General features: G+C 43.0%; 2 protein-coding genes across 7 annotated transcripts in view; one reads left to right on the top strand and one right to left on the bottom strand.

Moving 5' to 3' along the window:
* Window positions 1-17085, top strand: part of GABRB3 (gamma-aminobutyric acid type A receptor subunit beta3) — a 211944-nt gene that overhangs the window by 23054 nt on the left and 171805 nt on the right. The window lies entirely within an intron of this gene.
* Window positions 1-17085, bottom strand: part of GABRA5 (gamma-aminobutyric acid type A receptor subunit alpha5) — a 58388-nt gene that overhangs the window by 15453 nt on the left and 25850 nt on the right. For all 4 annotated transcript variants that reach the window (XM_075427262.1, XM_075427278.1, XM_075427286.1 and 1 more), the window contains exon 6: window positions 13253-13335. In XM_075427262.1, the coding sequence (XP_075283377.1) occupies window positions 13253-13335 (83 nt within the window). The remainder of the gene's footprint in view (window positions 1-13252; window positions 13336-17085) is intronic.

Here is a 17085-nt window from a genome sequence, read left to right as displayed (position 1 = left end):
GTGCATCAATTGTCAGCTTTTTCAGAAGCTCTAACTACGGTCTGAATACACATACAAATATCAATCTTCCTATCTTACGTATCCATTAACATATTTGACTCACAGGCCATTAGACAACTCAGTACCAGATTAAAACCTCTCAAAGACTTCTGTAGTCAGTAAAACAGTGATGCTACTAAGCCATCATGTACCAGCTTGAATTCTAAGAGTTACGCTGGGTTTCTTCTCATTTGTGCACAAATACTTTTTAACCCTTTAAAAACATCTGTCAATGGTTGTGCCTATGCAACTGAGGCCAGATTGGAGCTCTGTAATGGGAATTTCCCACTAAATTGAGTTGGTAAGAATGAATCAAGGTACAAATGAGATCACTCTACAGGAAGAATTAATGGAAAACAGCTCTAGCAAAAATGTAATTTTAAATACAAATATAACAAGACATGGTGGTAAATATGCATGGACTGGGTCTAGGGTGAAATAGCTTTTCATAACAGTGAGTTATTAAAGTAAAATAGAAATTAAAATACTAAGAGAAATGTATTCACATGTTCAATGATTAAGAGCCTAAAATGAAGACTTTGCCAGTGTGATGAATTCTGCTATTCCTGGGAGAATTTGAGGGTCATGAAAGTTACTTTAGGGACCTGAAATAACCAGAATTATGACTCATCATTCAAACTGGCATGAGCTTACAGCATCTGGATAAACACCATGCATGATTTTAAATATGTGTCATGGGCAAGAAGTGTAATGTGTATAAATACATCAGATTACAAAGTCGCATCACACAGAATCACAGAATATTTGGGGTTGGAAGGCACCTCTGGAGATCATCCAGTTCAACCCCCTGCTCAAGCAGGGACACCAAAAGCAGGTTTTCCAGGACCATGTCCAATCAGGTTTTGAACATCTCCACGGATGGAAACTTCACAAACTCTCCGGCCAACCTGTTCCAGTGCTCGGTTGCCCTCACAAGAGAAAACATGTTTTTCTGTGTTCAGATGGCACTTAATGTTTTTTAATTTGTGCCCACTGCCTCTTGTCCTGTCAGTGGGCACCACTGAGCAAAGCCTGGCTCCCTTCTTCATTCTCTCCCATCAGGTGTTTAACCAGATGGATTAGGTCCCTCTTAGCCTTCTCTTCTCCAGGCTGAACAGTCCCAGCTCCCTCAGCCTCTCCTCGTAAGAGAGATGCTCCAGTCCTTAAATGACCTTTGTGGCCCTGTGCTGGACTCACTTCACAAAGTCTGTATTTTTTCTTGTACTGGGGAGCTCAAAATGGGACACAGTGCTCCAGATGTGAGTAAAAATGAAATTTTTTTGGAATGGTACAGTGTCATGTAGATGGGACAATGGACAACATCCAAGGAGGAAATTATTCATGGACTTGAAACAATTCTTGTATGAAAACCAATGACAAAAGATAATAAGACACCATTGGCTGTAGGAAGTTTCACGTTACTAAAACGATCACTTCTGTCTTTCCTGAAGTTACAATAAAAATATAATCCTATAACATAGGCAGTAATTTAGATGTTTTCCTGATACACAGTTTTATTTGATCTTGTTGGATTCTACAGGGAGTAGAACAGGATGTTCTGAAAAATGTGCCAGACAGGTCTCGAGAGACTTCATTATAAAGCAACACTAATACACTATACCAATCATTACTAAAAAAAATAAAGCCCTAAGTTAGGTCAAAATGACTGTATTTCAGAATGTAATTTGTAAGTCACCTCAGGAAAAGGTGGGAATAGGAATGTGACAGAAGTGTCTGTGGCTTGGAAATGGAATGGAAGCACAAACTGCACCCACAAGGTGGTGAGACACAGAACTGAAGATGCCTGCGAAAGTCATTTTGAGACACATAGTTTTGTAAAAGCAGTTTTCTTTGGCTCTTCAAAGCAAGCGACAGGTGGAAGGTCCTGCTTAATTTTAGAAGTTCCAGTTCATGGAAGAAAACTGTAAATGTGACCCAAACTAAAGCTCAAAAATATAAATCAAAGGAAGAAAAAATCTTATGATTTTGTCTGAAAGTAATTTTGTGATTTTGGAGGTGTGACTCATGATTAGCACAGGCAAGGCTGCTGACTGCTTTAATACAATAAATTGACTATTTGCAAGCTGGTACACTAAGTCACAGTCATATCAATGATGAACATAACACGAATATTAATGAACAGTTGTCCTGATAATTCACTCAGACACAGTACCTTGACAGGATGCTATTACACTGTTTAAGAAGAGCCCTGAGCTAGGAGCTGTGCAGAGTAATACAGAATGTCTCTCAAGGATGACTGTGGAGACAGCACGGCAGTTTGAGCGATGCCCCTTAAAGAGCTGTGCATATTTGCGACCACACAGGCAGTTATCACCGGTGACAGCATCAGCTCTTCCCTGCCCCATCCCACTCACCCAAGCGGCCACAGGGGAGCAACCAGAGAGATGCATCTACTCCCGAGCACCGGGACCGCCACGACTAGGAATGACTCCTTGCATGAAATCTAACAATATAGGCACGTGGATTAAAAGGCAGGCACGGCACACCGAATTGAGCTGTGTGTCCTGGAGTAGAAGGTCCTCAGGCTCCACTCAGAAAAAGAGAAAAAAACAGCAACGAAAAAGTTTTCCCATTGGGCAGCCTGGAGAACCTCAGCTACTGACACGCAGGTGTAGACAACTAAGCTGTGCCACCCATCAGTGTGGGATGCCTGCCACAGGCTGACTGAAAGGGGTGACTAAACAGGGTCTGCTGCAGGGCTGCTACACACCCAGGTGCTCCAAGGAACCAGGCAGCACAGGTCTCCTTCCCAAAGGCCCAGCTCCCATCTGAGAGCTGACGCTAGGGAGCATGTGATGCCCGCCTTCTTTCGTCTCTTCCCATTTCTTCCTTTCATTGCACTCAGTATTTATAACACAGCTTCTTGCTTTATTTTCAGGTTTAGTGGTAGCTGTCTCAGTCTAAAACTTATCTGAGAATTGATTTTACACCACATTTAATGGTGGCTACACAATTGCTTTTCATATGGAATGGGTCAAAATCTTGTATTCCAGCCCCTGATGCTTTCTTTTTTTTCTGTTACGGCTGGTATAAATATCCGCTGCAACAGGACTAGCACAACAGATCAGGAGGATGTGCTGGGATCACATTTAAAAATCTGAAATATCCTGGGACCTCCCTGACCCTGTGTTAGTCTTTGTAGGCCAGGCATATGGTAATTCCAAACCAGTCGGCCAGTTTGAGCACTGTACTAACATTTAATGAACTTTGAATTTGCAATCACAATATTAGGCATCTATATTAACGGCTTCATTAGAAAAAGCAGCATGGTCATAAGGAAGATGTTAGAGATTTAATTTACTTTTTGCAAGGCAAACAAAAGTATCCTCCAAAGTGTGACTGACACCATTACTCACTTTGTATAGTATCTTACTCTCTAAGCAATCTTGATTGCAGTGGTCCACTCATTTTGCAAGCTGCCGCTTAATATCAGCAAAGCTAATGCGATCAGCTCCTCAGGAATATCACTGGTGTTTCTTCAGAGAAATACAGAGTGAACTTTAGAAAAAACTCCATTTGATCTTGTGGGCACACCTAACATCACAGAACGAAACCGTGACCTCATGGCAACCAACAGACGTTCTTCCCACCCACTGGAGTGGCACCAGGAACTCACCCATCACAGCCAGCTTATCTGCTGAGCTACCATTTAAAGCATCCTCACTTCTACATCAGTATGACCTGAAACTAGCCAAGAGCGATTGGGACTACTCACAGAACTAAGTATATACCTTTGTTTCTGAAACCGGTCCCTTAATGAAGACATTTATAACTCTCAGAAGTACTGCCACATTAATAACACTGTGCGAATGTGTAATCAATAGGTATGTAGAGATACCAGGCTGAAATATTACTATTCAAACACTTTAATACTGCTCTGAGATTGCAATCACTAGAAGTTATTCCCTGCGCCAGAGGTGCAGTCATCTAAAACTCAGAAGCGGGATTATAGACTCCTGCCACGGGTCGCAGTTCAGCCCCGTACTTAAGAGAGGGGGACAAAACCTCCTGAGGCCATCGGTCCAGACTGCACAGCCTCAGCGACGATGCGAGGAGCCTCTCTGAGGTGAGCTGTGGCTTATGAGGCATCGCTGTTTCACCAGCTGCCTGCCCCAGCACTCAGGCGCGCGTCCCCTCGTTGGGAACCAGCCCCTTCCAGTCACAGAGACCCAGGCCCAAAGGTGCACACGGTCTTGTCTTCCTTGCATGCAAGTAAAACATGTCCTTATCTACAGCCTTCAGCCGATCTGTTTTAGTCCTCTGCTTTGGGAGATTAACCTGAGCCTAAAAATATCTGCTTCTCTCCCCTGATTGTAAGAGGGTGAGAGTGATCAGCTCAGCTGTATATATTTACTCTGCAGAAATATAAATTTAGGAGGGAGGAATCCCAGCTTTGCTGACAGATTTACAGCTGGGATGCTTTCAGCAAGATGACTAGCTGCTAGCACAGGCTGGCCATGAGGAGATTTTCAGTGGATATGATGTGGGAACGGGGGAAAAAACAGAAGGCCCTTCAGGCTTTCCTTCTTCCCACTCCTCCTTCCCTCTCGTTTCTTCATGGGGGACAACATGAAATGAGTGTTTCCTCTGAAGAAGCTTGCTGAGCCGGGCTGCAGCGGCGCGAGATGGCAGCTCTGGCTAGCTCGGTTCTCTCCATAGGGGAGGGGGCCCACGCGGGATCTGGCAATTTAGAGGGAGGACTCCCCGCCTCAGTGGAGACTGAGGTGTCACGAAGGAGCTGCCAGACTGGAGACTGAAATCCAAGTTTGAGCAGTGTCTTGCAGCTTCCCCCTGCCCCCCCCAAAAAACCCCTAGGCAAGTCATTTTGTCATTAATGTACTAGAGTGGCACTGGGAGGCTCTAATTGAACCTAGGGACCCATAACGACAGAGGCAATAAAAGCAGGTAATGAACCACTCTATCTCTGCTCAGAAGAGACTGTAATTGCTCTTTGCTTCCTTTATCCCCACCTGCAAAATGCAGGCGGCAGAGACCTACCAACCTCACGCCAGCGCCATGAGAATGGTTACAGAAATGTTTATGAAATCCTTACAAGCCATGGAAACAGCCACCTTAGAAAATAACAGCCATTAAAAACCTGGCTTGTAAAGCAGAGGAGTAGTATTTACCCATTTGTCCCATTTGCAAATGATACCCCATTTGCCAGTGGCGTAAACCTGTGATCCGCGGCTGGCGACCGTAAGCCCTCGCTGTGCCTTTTGGGGCATTAATGGACCCAGCAATGTCTTCGCAGGTTTGCACCCAAGGGTCATCTGAAAGCTGAAGTACATTAAGCATGGAGTCTCTGTGTGTTGTTTTCTACCACTGACAACTCAAATCAAATCACTGTTTTCCTGTAATCAGGCAGTTGCAGAGCCTTTAAATTTAGGCTGAAACCTCCAGAGTGGGAAACGAGCGCTGATGTTTGTACCATCAGCAAAGCACCTGGATCTCCACGCCGCTCCGCCACGGCCGTGTCTAGACCTCTTTCAGGCAAGATACAAAAAAAACCCACCACTGAGCATGGCCACACCAACTCCTTCCCCTGCCTGAACTTCCATTTCCTTGAGCTGGGAAACACCACCAGTAGAGCTTATTCCCCCCCAAAAGCCCGATGTGCGTGGGCCATGGCCGCTCGAGGGGCTCTCTGCAGCTGCCACAAAAGCTGCCGAGGGCACCCCTGGGGAGCACTCCTTCATGATACGAAAAGGGGTTTCGTTAAAGGTGATCTTGCCTGCGTGGCGGCTGCTCGGGGCTGGTGGGGAGCCAAGCCCTCGGCCGTGGCACGTCGGCAGAGTTTGCAGCCTGGGGTCAGCGCTGGCTGCGAAATGGGTGCTGAGGACAACAGCTTTTTGGGAACATGTGGCAAACGCCCTGGGCAAGCAATTGTTCATTCTGACCTCCTTTTTTCGCTTTGTTAGGAACCCAAGGGTGAAAAACTCAGTGGCTTCTAAACAAGGGGTGCCGAGCAACTGACCCAGAGCTGGGCAGCGCTTCACAGCAAAGCAGTCACACACCCAGAGGGCCGGATGGTAGCAAACGCCACATTTTTGATGTATTTTTAAAATTATCTCAGTGCAAGCAGTAACCATGTATAACAAAGTCTTCGAAAAGTTAATTAACAACAGCAACTGCAAATGCTTAAAATGGATACTAGCACAGTTTCTCCAGCCTTTTCTGGAAAGTCCTGCACGTGTGTCATATTAACAGGCCAAGGAAAAATGACTGATCTGATAATTATAGGGAGCTTTTAGAAAGGGCCCTTTTCCCTTTGGTCACACTGAAAGGTGCCACTTCTATGGAAAACCTGCCAGACGAGTGAGAAGAACATTTTGCAAGTTCTGATGCAGACAAGGGTCCCATAACAACAGCTGCTGCAGAAACCCGCACATTGCAGTCCGGGCCCAGAACCCTATGTTTTCATTTCTAGGTAGAATCCTGTTCAGAAAGCTTCCTAGACCTGTGAAATACTTGAATATTACAGTATTTTCTCTTACGCCCCATGCTTGCTGAATCTCCTGCCCTTCGGGAGCTCCACGCTGCATTGCTCCACAGTGATGTGGGACTCAATGCAAGGATGAAGCTGCTGGCAGCACCAACTGCTCCAAACGCTGGACTAGAGAGGTGTCCATATTGCTATGGATGCACGTCTGACATGAATACAGGCTATGTTGCACCACCCGTGAGAGGGCTCAAGTATCTATTGGTATAACTCATTCCACTCAATGCAGGAGGAACAACACAGCTTATACAAGATTCTTGCAGAAATGGTAAAGTTGTCTCTGTACTGAAGAGGCCTATTGACTTTTATGAAGAACCTTTGAAAAATGTGACTTTCAGCGGAAATAGCTAAAATAGTACCTAGGAGAGATACAAAAGCTTGCCACCAACATAAATAATACCTAACTAATCTATAGCAGTGACTATTTCTTCTGAATAAAATACAACAAAAGTATGTATTTCTGAGCTAGTGATGTAGAGAAAAACAGACTTCTAAGTTACTCTGACTAGGGTACAATATATTCATCTACATATGAGCTAGTACTGCAGAAAAATAAGAACTTCTAAAATATGATTCAGCTCATCCTTAAGCATTTATCAAAAACAGTTTTAATGAACCACACTACAAAATTACTTCTATCCTTTCAGTGGCCATAAAGGGAGTCTAGATAACTACCTGTGACATTTTTGTCTATCTAAAATTGTCACAGACCCATCTTGTCCATTTTCCAAGGCACTGCTGTCAATGCAAGCCTTCTGATATGGACCAAACTACCCTGCTCATTCTGCAGCAGAGCATTTCTGCATCCCAGCATAGTTAAGTGTCACAGCAGATCTGGGGGACCCTCATGGCTGTAGTGAACCCCTATGACTTTGTGAGTGTGTTTCAGTCAGGAGTCTGTGTATTAAGGACTTCTGGACTAAAAGATTTCCTTTTTCAAAGAATGCAGCCCCTTGACTAGTCACATGTCCACAATTTCAAGGAAACTAGAGGCAAATAACAGCAATACTGTTAGGTGGTCTCCACCTCCTCCACTCATTCTAAGGGTTGTACGGAAAATTAGTTCAGGCTAGATGCCTATGCTTTACTAGCTAAACTTAAGTAAAATTACACCCCTGATCCAAGCTAGTTGTCTAGACTGCCTGTCTGATGCTGCCACAATCATCTCTTTCATCATGTCTGGAGACCTAACTTCTAAACAGTTAAAAATTCAGGGAGAAGAATTCCAACCAAAGTGGTGGTTAGTAACTGATGGTAACATGGGGCAGGGGGAGTGAGTAGAGAAATACATCAAATATTTCAGAAATACCATATTTTAGTATTCACCTAGCTTCACCTTATTTTAGTCATTCAGATGTTGATTGCAATGGAAGTGTCTAAGTAAGCAGATAAAAACCTTTGGAAAATGTAAGAGAAGACATTACATGAGCAAGCAGCACGCCTCCCTTGACTTCAAGGAAAGCTTCCACACACTGCATAAAGGCTAAACCTATCATTGCTATATTAACTGGTTTTTGCCTTAAATTGCAAAATCACAACTTAGTCTTGAACTTGGCCGCTCAGTATTTCACAGCAAACTTTCCTGGCTTTCTCCATGTGCCCTTTCATAAAGAAGGCACTACAACTTTTGAGCAGAGTCAACAAGCTGTGCTGCCGGTCTCTGCTCTCGGCAATGGACTCGCTGCTCTCAGGAACAAGCAGAGGACGCAGCCTCTCCTGGCCAGCTGACACAGATGAGTGATAGAAAAGCTCTGCCTCTGCATGTGAGACTGCAGTTCAGCTCTTCCTAGAAGCAACCCAGGAAAGCCTAACAAAGAGCCATTTCCCCTTTTCAAAGTCTCCTAAAGTTAACATTTGCCTTTATTTACTATTCATTTAATCATATTCTTATACAAGACTTTTACCCACAGGTTTTGCAAGGCTGAATACATGCTTTACCATATTTTACTAAACCACAGTTACAGTCTGTTTGGAGCGACTCTGTTTTGAAGTTCTCCCTCCCCACCTGCAGTTCTCCTGCAGCTTCACAGGTGCTAACTGGGGGAAGCACAAAATCAAGAAACTCCCTGTAGGTGCCTTCACCTCAGTGCTATCTCAGTTAATTCTCTGCATTATAAAGAAACTTCACCATCAGGGGAATTTTCTTAAAACACTTTTTTATTGGAGAAATTTCTCAGCGGCTGTAGGTACATGGATAGTTGGTGAACAGTGAGTGTCTTAACATTAAGTGTTGCAATAAAATCCTGGGATACTGGTGAAGTTACTGTCTCCTCATTACTCTGACTTCACCAGCCGCCTTAGAGGAAAATAGTTTGGGCATGTCTCCTGCTACAGAAATAGCCTGTGCACTTTCCTTTATCAAAGATCGCAGCAGACACCGTGACTCAGTTTGAGCTGTTAAAAAGGAAGACGTACATAACAGTGTTAACTACTTTCTTCACACACTACAAATTTTACCTAGTGCTGTTTTCTCACAAGCAGTCAGAAAATTCCCTTTTTGATCTAGAGTGATCAATCTTCGCCATCTATGTGGCCAAATTGAATTCATCGGGATTAAACGCCAGGCCTATTTTTCCCCTGCTCGTGAGCTATGGGACCTCTTTATTTTCAGAATATTCACGAGACTCCCTACTTACTCTAAAAATAATAGAGTTTTTTTTGCAGCCGAGTGACTAGTGGGCAGCAGATTCATGCTTTTATCTGTTCCACAATACAAGATCTGATAACTGCATGTACTCAGACACTGTGCCTTCAAGAGACAGCTGCCATAAATAGACTCCACCTTACAGTATTTGACTTTGTCAAAGCGCTTGTTAACGTTCACTAATAGCAGTTAACTAATTCATCTTGAGGCAACCCTGTGAGCTGGGTAAAACTGATATAATTAACGCATGAGTAAAACGAGATTTAGGAGTTAAGTCAGTTGCATGGGCAGAGGCCTTCATGGTCTAGTGGATTAGACATCTGCCTCTCTAACCAAAGAAGTTGAGTCTAATCCTTTTTCTGACATTGATTTGCTGTGTGACCTTACGGAAAGTCAATTAACTTCTCTGCCTCAGTTGCCCTAGAGATAATGATGCTTACCTACCCACCGACACATGGGTGTTTGGAAACTGTATGAAACAATACTTTTAATGTACTCCTAAGGCCTATCAGTGGAAGAGGTGAAACATTAAAGCTTCCTAGCTTGAATGTCCTTCCTGCCTTATCTAACTCCTCCCCACACCAGAAATAGCTTGGGGATAAGGAGGAATTTCTTAGGCTAAGATGCTGCTAGCAAAACTGTGGCTGGCATCAGGAATTTTCATCAAATCCTGTTTGACCAGCAAATTTATTTAGAGTACTGGTCAGCACTAGAACTGCAATGGAAAGTTTACTTTAAACTCGGCCATGGAAGAAACAAGCAGCCTTCCCATGCTAGCGTGAGCTAACGAACAGACTGCCGTGGCCACCCCCACTGAGCACCCCTGGTTCAAAGGGAGTGGAGCCTGTTTGCAGAGACCCGAGAGCCTGCGCTCCTGCACCATCTCCAGTTCCCTTCTACCTCTAAATGAGATTTCTGTGGGGTGATTTCTACAGGTGGCCTTATCACTAGCAGGGATGCAAGCCTGGAGGGATGGTACCAGTGTACATGCACCTGCTGGAATAGACCCAAATGACCTTGCCATATCTGAGCACTGGGGCGTTGTACTTAACAGGAGGAAGACTAAAACCCCTTCTGTTCAGTTCATTAGAAGCCATCCTAGAACTTCTGGCCTCTAGCCAGCATAGCTTTTCATGCCATGCCATAGGGCACTAAGAAGTATTACTTCTGTAGCTGGCATCTGAACTGCCAGGCAGGTATCCCAGCTGGTGGTGTGTGCATGTAACTTAACATCCCTTTTGCCATATTTGACCTTGCTTTTAATTATTTCTACAAAACATTCTGTTGCTACGTATAATGCTGCCTAGGCCCATAAAATCTCCCACAATTCTAACATAGCAAGGAACCAGTCAAACGGGACATAAGAATTCAACTTTTACCTTTATTTCTGTGAGCAAGGTCAACGTTCCTTCTCTTTAATAGTAAAGGAAATGTCAGGGCTTTTTCTCTTTTGCTTGCTGAATTACACAAAGTGCAGTGAACGCTCATGCAGCCAGAAAAATAACAACCTGCGCCTGCCTCTGCTGCAGCACCGGTCGCTTCTTGGCATCCTTTCTGCTGCCGATCCGCCCATGCACCGGCTGCTTTGCTTCGCTGCCCTGCTCTCTCCACTTTCTGACCAGTTGGCACTCATCTCTTCTTCACCCTCCCAGCTCTACTGACAATGTGTTTAACATTTACTTTGATGCTATTCCTTGAGGCTTTTCAACATCCTTCTTGGAAAGAAGACCATTAAAAAGAAACCCTTTGGGGAAAGGCAGGGAGGAAAGCTAAAGCAGACAGGGCATGTGCTTGTGCATAATATACCCCTCTAAGCTTTGTCTTGCTGCAAGCCTGAAGATGACTTAATGCAAACTCATATTGCTGTAAATAGGGAATAAATATTGTGTTTTCCTAAAATTCATCTGGCTAATTCAATAAAGCCTGACTTATTGGCTGCTACATGTGCAAAGACCTGTATATTAAATCACAATAAATTACTAATGAGCTGTCAGGTCAGTAATTCAGATATTCCCAAGGCTGAAAGATTGTCTATAGCTTGTCCCTATATATTTATTTACTGTAGAGGCTACCAGTGTGGACTAGCATAAGTCAAATGGGTCCATGTCTATACACTGTGGAAGAACTCATAGGTGACTTGCAGTAGCTTACAAAACATACTCTAGGACTGTATACCAAATGTGGCAAGGAGCATGAACTAAAACCGTGCTCAGCCCTCACATGCCTAAAATACAACTTTTCAGTGTCGTTTTTTTTCTGAGTTAAAATTACCTGTGTGCTAATAGGTGATTAACATGTAACACATTTGGCACAAGCAGGACATATAATTGCATTCAGACAGATTGTTGGGTTTTTTTCAATGCTATTAAAGACTGTGCTCCTCCTAAGCATTTGTAGCTTATCTAGTAATGCTGTCTCCTGCACTTGCATGTTTGTGGGATTTTTTTTATCTTACTATATGGAGAGTTAGAACCTGTACCTTACTGCATCTAGTCTACTAACGCATCGAAGCATCCATTTAACTTTAAGGTTGGCTTCAGTTCTCTGCTGCTGCAGGCTCTTTGTTTAAATATGTACCTTTTAGTTTTATATTGCATATTTTACAAGATTTCATAGAACTATCAAACATCCCAGTTCTATAGTCTGCACTAGAGATCAACAGATGTGACTTCAACTTTATCTATCAATACCGTAGAGAATATGTAATACCAGGAAGGACAACTTATTTTTCTTTTTCTTCTTAACTGTTCCCAGTAGCTTTTGTTTAACCTTCTATATAGATAACGACACTTTCCTGTGAGATATTTTCCCATTTTCAAGTTTGGAATGAAATAGGTGGTTTGCATATAATTTTTTAAGTTTAGTGTAAAGGTGTGCGGGCCTTCAGATTTATATTGGCTTTGCTGTAAATTAACGTTGCTGAAATAAATGGACACACCTGAATGTGCACTGTCCTTGTAAAATACTGGTGGCTATTCAGATGAAACTGGGCCTATCTGGATTGGAAGAGGGAAGGGAAATCAGTTCCTCTTAGATTTGGTAATTTGGTAATCATTACTGTAAACAGTAATTTTACTTCTTAGTATGATCACTAGAAGACAATGCATAGCCAGTATTAAACCAGGGCAGATACAGACAACAAAGGCAAAGCTTAATCTTGCTAGGATTAGTGGCTCTAAATCGATATAGCTGAAAAACATTGAAAAATACTGAAGTTAGGTGGCTTCAGGGAGTAGCAAAATGCCTTGCCTGGTAATTTTCAAAAGTCTTTAGAGACACTGATTGCACCTGGAACCTCTGATTTGATTACCGAAATAAAAAATGTCTACTGTAGTAGCCTCATCTGTATTTTAATTAAGAGCTTTGTATTTAAATATAGCCATCTGATCCCCTGAGGTTATTTTTAAAATAAGCTTCTGGCAAGGCAGCAGTGTGGTGTATTAGAGGCTTGGAATTGAGGAAGAATCATCGTTCAGCATACAGTTTAGAATGATGTGTGCATATATACAAATACATGCGTATGCAACATCATGTAACAAGATACAGGACTGGATTTATTAAAGCCAAATGGAAAGATATTTCCTCTTTTAATATTCTAGATCTCCTCTATTATATGTGATGTAGAGATATTGCACTGCAGTCTGATTCACATAAATACCACAATAGCACATCAATCTGATACCGTCCAATAAAAGCTCCATTTTTTATACAAATGTAAAACCAAGCTATCAGCTTAGCTGTCTGCATCTACTACTCCAACAGCGGCTGTTACACTTGATGTGGATATAGAAGATGTACCAGCCATCAGCTCACCGTTTATCACGGAGTGTGCAAGCGTGAGCTGAAAAGTAGCAGTGCCAGATAAAGCACGCTCATGGAAAATGGGCAGCAGGGGAGCAGCAGGGGTGGCAGACTGGGGGTGCTGATGAGCAATGTCAAAAGGGAAGGGGTGGGGATATGGCAAACGATTCACACAAGACATGCCTGAACCTGAAAAGCCAGATAACAGCAGATTTTTTCAGTTCTTATTTCAGAAGAGAACTTACAGCTTCCAAATTTTAATGGGCAGGCATGTGCATCCATGGGGAAATCTTCAAGCTGCATGGGACATTCAGCAGAGATGGTCAATCTGTAGGGGAGTAAAAACAAAATACGTTATATTTTTTTGATGCCTTCCCTTTAAGCTTCTTGCTGCAATATATGAGTGCTGACACAAGCAAGCTTTTCCTGAAAGCTCCTCACTCCTGTTGAAACCACAGCAATCCCGGGTTAAACCGAATGAGAGATAAGCTGGGTAGACCACTGTGGGTGCATGCTGTAGGCCTTATCTAGTAATGCTGAGACATGTGAATTGTTTTGATTTATGTCAGGTGTTACAGTAAGATCATTCTTTCTTATTAGTATGTGAAGGAACTCCTCTGCTGGAGGTTCTGCCACGCACCTTCTTTGTATCTGCTTTCTGTAGATGCTGCAACTGGACAAGGAATTTGACTCCTGTGTATAGCACTGTTACAGACACAAAGAAGCATTGACTTTATACACAGATCTAACTTTTTAAATACCTAAAAATCAGTATTTATAAATAAATGAAATTATATAAAATAAATATTTAGATCTATATAAGCACCATATATAAAAGCAAATACACATATATGTATGACTTTATACAGCAGTACAGTTAGTTTTTGCCGAAATGACATGGTATTGGGGAAGTCCAATTGTGAATTACCCCGACACCTTGTCAGGTAAAAACAACAGGGTCATTTTCCCCAGCACATTGCCTGGGGAAACAATTCTATCCTGGACCACCCTGACACTATGTGGAAATTCTTGAGCTATAGTGGACATATGAGTAGGGAAGGAAAAACTCTTAGAAAAAATTGGACATAACCTATGGATGTTCTGTATGATTGACATATCGAGCTCAACACAAAAAAACAGTCTGAGGAAATTTCTGAGCAGTGCAGTATCAGTTCTACTGATATCAAATATACCAAGAGAGCAAAAGCTTACATTTCCAGGTGCACGCAGCAGATAGCACAATGAGAACATGGTTTTGATTAGGCCATTTTGATATGTGCGTAATACAGATGGTTTGCTCAGGATAGTGAGGATGCAAATTTCCTTTTACATTATGAATATCCTTATGGCTTTCTCATTTTATGCTGCTATTCCACCTCGCAGGCGACAGACCAGAGACATTCAGAGCCTCACAGACTGCCTGGTGCTGGGGTGACGCAGAGCTCTCCTGGAGGGCAGCCTGGTTCCTCACCAAACTGCTGCCTGGGGGGAAAAAATCTGCCAAGAAATCCACAACACCCAACTTCCAGAATGCAAAAGTACCCTTTCCTATCACAACAGCCGCACGTAGCCATACTCCCTGGCTACATATACTCATCACTTCATATTACGACACCAAAGTGAGTATCCCTGCTACAAGAATTCCTATCCAACGGGATCGTAAAGGGTAACAATCTGTCCGTGTACAGATGGCACAGCGTTCAGCCAGTCCAATTCAATACAACACAATGATGCCTTGCCGGGGCACTCTGGCTACATGCACAACAAATTGGGGGAAACAGCTCCACTCCCTGCCAACACACAGAAATTCTGGAGCTTTACCAACAGCTGGAAATGGCAAAATAAGCACAGAGAAATGCTATAGTATCGTTGGCTAGAGATCACATCATGAGGATGGGCTGGGAAACAGGGAGGGAAAAAGGCAAACTGCAAACAGTAGTAGAAAATGTAAAGATAATACAACACATAAAGCAAAAGAAAAAGAAATCCAGTTCAGAACAGAGAGAATGTATCATTTGGTAAGGACAGGAAGTCTACAATATAGAAATGAAATGACTGCGGCCTGAGATACCTGTCCTTAGGCAAAACTGGTTTTGGACTTTATTTTTGCAGAAGAAGTTTTAAAATCACTAACGGAGCTGTCTGCAGTGGAGACTGCCCTTGGGCACCAAAGCCAGCAAAGCCACAGTCACTGAGAGTACTATGCAGATGAATTTAATAAGCTGGTTCTAGTAGCATCCTGTCCAGAACTTTCATCAAAATCACTCTAATGGGTACTTTAAAGCAAGGCTGACATCCCCCCAGTGCATTGTTATATTTGCTGTACTAAGTATTATGAATTTCATTTTCTTGATAAATTCAGAAACCTTGTTCCAAGTGCCATAACATAGCTGACATGTTTTACTGGAGTCCATCTCCTATCTCTTTCTCCACCAACAGTTCAAGTACGTTATTCCAAAGGCTGCAGCTTGACAACATTTTAGTACACATACTTGTCATCTGAAAATCTCAAAGGAAGGGATCCCTATATCCATCTCACCAAGAGAGCAGCTGTGGAATCGGGAAGTGAAGGAAGATTCAGTGCAGAATTATGAATAAGACTTTCTGTTTCATCTGATTGTCCTATGAATTGTACCCTGCTGCCTGCATCCCTGGAAATAACCCTTGTGTCTAATGAGGAAGGCTATAGGCATTCCTCAACTGTAAACACAGAAAAGAAGTGAAGATGAGGTGCACAAAGACTGTGACCCAGCGGAACTTCAATTAAGTCCCTCCTTGCCTGTCTTAAATGAAAGGGTAGCACATCAGGCTGGAGGGCATCTGGCTGCCATCACCCGTCTCAGAAGCGGCAAAGACCCTGGTGGTATCAGAGATGCTCCTGTGCCCCCTCTGAATTCCTCATCCAGCAAAAGGCAGCACATCTCCTAAAAGGATGGTGCCTGATGCAGTCTTCTGTGTCTAGCTCAGGGTAGAGAGAACTGAGTTTTGCAGCTGCAAATGCGCTTGGGTACAGCCTTTCCTTTCATTAAAATGAATTCTTTGGATGAAGAATTTCTGTAGCTCGTTATCAATGATACCTTCATGCTTCTTTCCTTTTCCCGTGACTCCATCCTAGGGCCACTCCTAGTCTGGCCATCTTGAACAAATGCACTGTCTATGCCTATTTGTTACTCGCTATTCTTAAAAAGCATATAGCTGAGCCTTTTAGCTGATTTTAAAATGCTCAGCAAATACTCCTAGCTACTTCTTACAAAGTGTGCATTACCCAAGTCTTGTGAAGTGTCTTGTAATGGGCAATGCAACAAAAAACTTGACTGTGGGTTCTGGTACATCACATAAATGTCATCACCCTGAATTTCTGCAGACCACTCTGTGCCCAACGGGAGCTGTTTTTCATTACTGTGTGAGGATCTGAAAAACAAACTCACTAAATTGACTCCTGGGTCATACTGCGTACAGAAAATAAAAAGCAGCACAGCAGCCATCTCTGACACTCTGGGGGCTGGAAGCGTGGGCCACTGCCTACAGATTTGCCCCTAGGTGCACAGTACAAACTACATATTCAGACCATAGCTCCAGGAGTCACGAAGAAATTGGTATCTGGGTCAGCTCCTTCAAATATCACCTGGGGTGATATTTGCACACTTCGGATTTTAACATTGTGTTAAAGCTTAGGCACCTTTTGCATACCCTAGCTTACATAGCTGATTATAACAAAATTACTCCCAGTTTGTCTTTATTAGAAAGAAGAGAAATGAGACCTTGGCACGCGTATATGTAACAGCCTTTGCCTAATCCTTTGAATATGGTCACTCCAGAATGATCTTGCTGTGCTCACTGCAGCACAGCTATCTAAGCAAGAGACAGTCTCCAAACCAGGATTTTTCTGTCACAGTACAAGCACTGCTCAAACTGCAGTTCTTTCCAACAGAAGCATTTAAAAGCTTCCCTCCTCCACCATCATTCTGCCTTAATAAAAGCCCAATGGGATTAGTTGCACTCAAACAGAGTTTTTGACAAGATTATAAGTGGCTGTTAAAGGCCCTTTACAGTGGGAGGATGAAACTCCGATTTTATT

Source organism: Opisthocomus hoazin, chromosome 1, assembly GCF_030867145.1.
Source record: "Opisthocomus hoazin isolate bOpiHoa1 chromosome 1, bOpiHoa1.hap1, whole genome shotgun sequence".
Classification (NCBI taxonomy): Eukaryota; Metazoa; Chordata; class Aves; order Opisthocomiformes; family Opisthocomidae; genus Opisthocomus; species Opisthocomus hoazin.
This window is presented reverse-complemented; position numbering and strand designations above follow the sequence as displayed.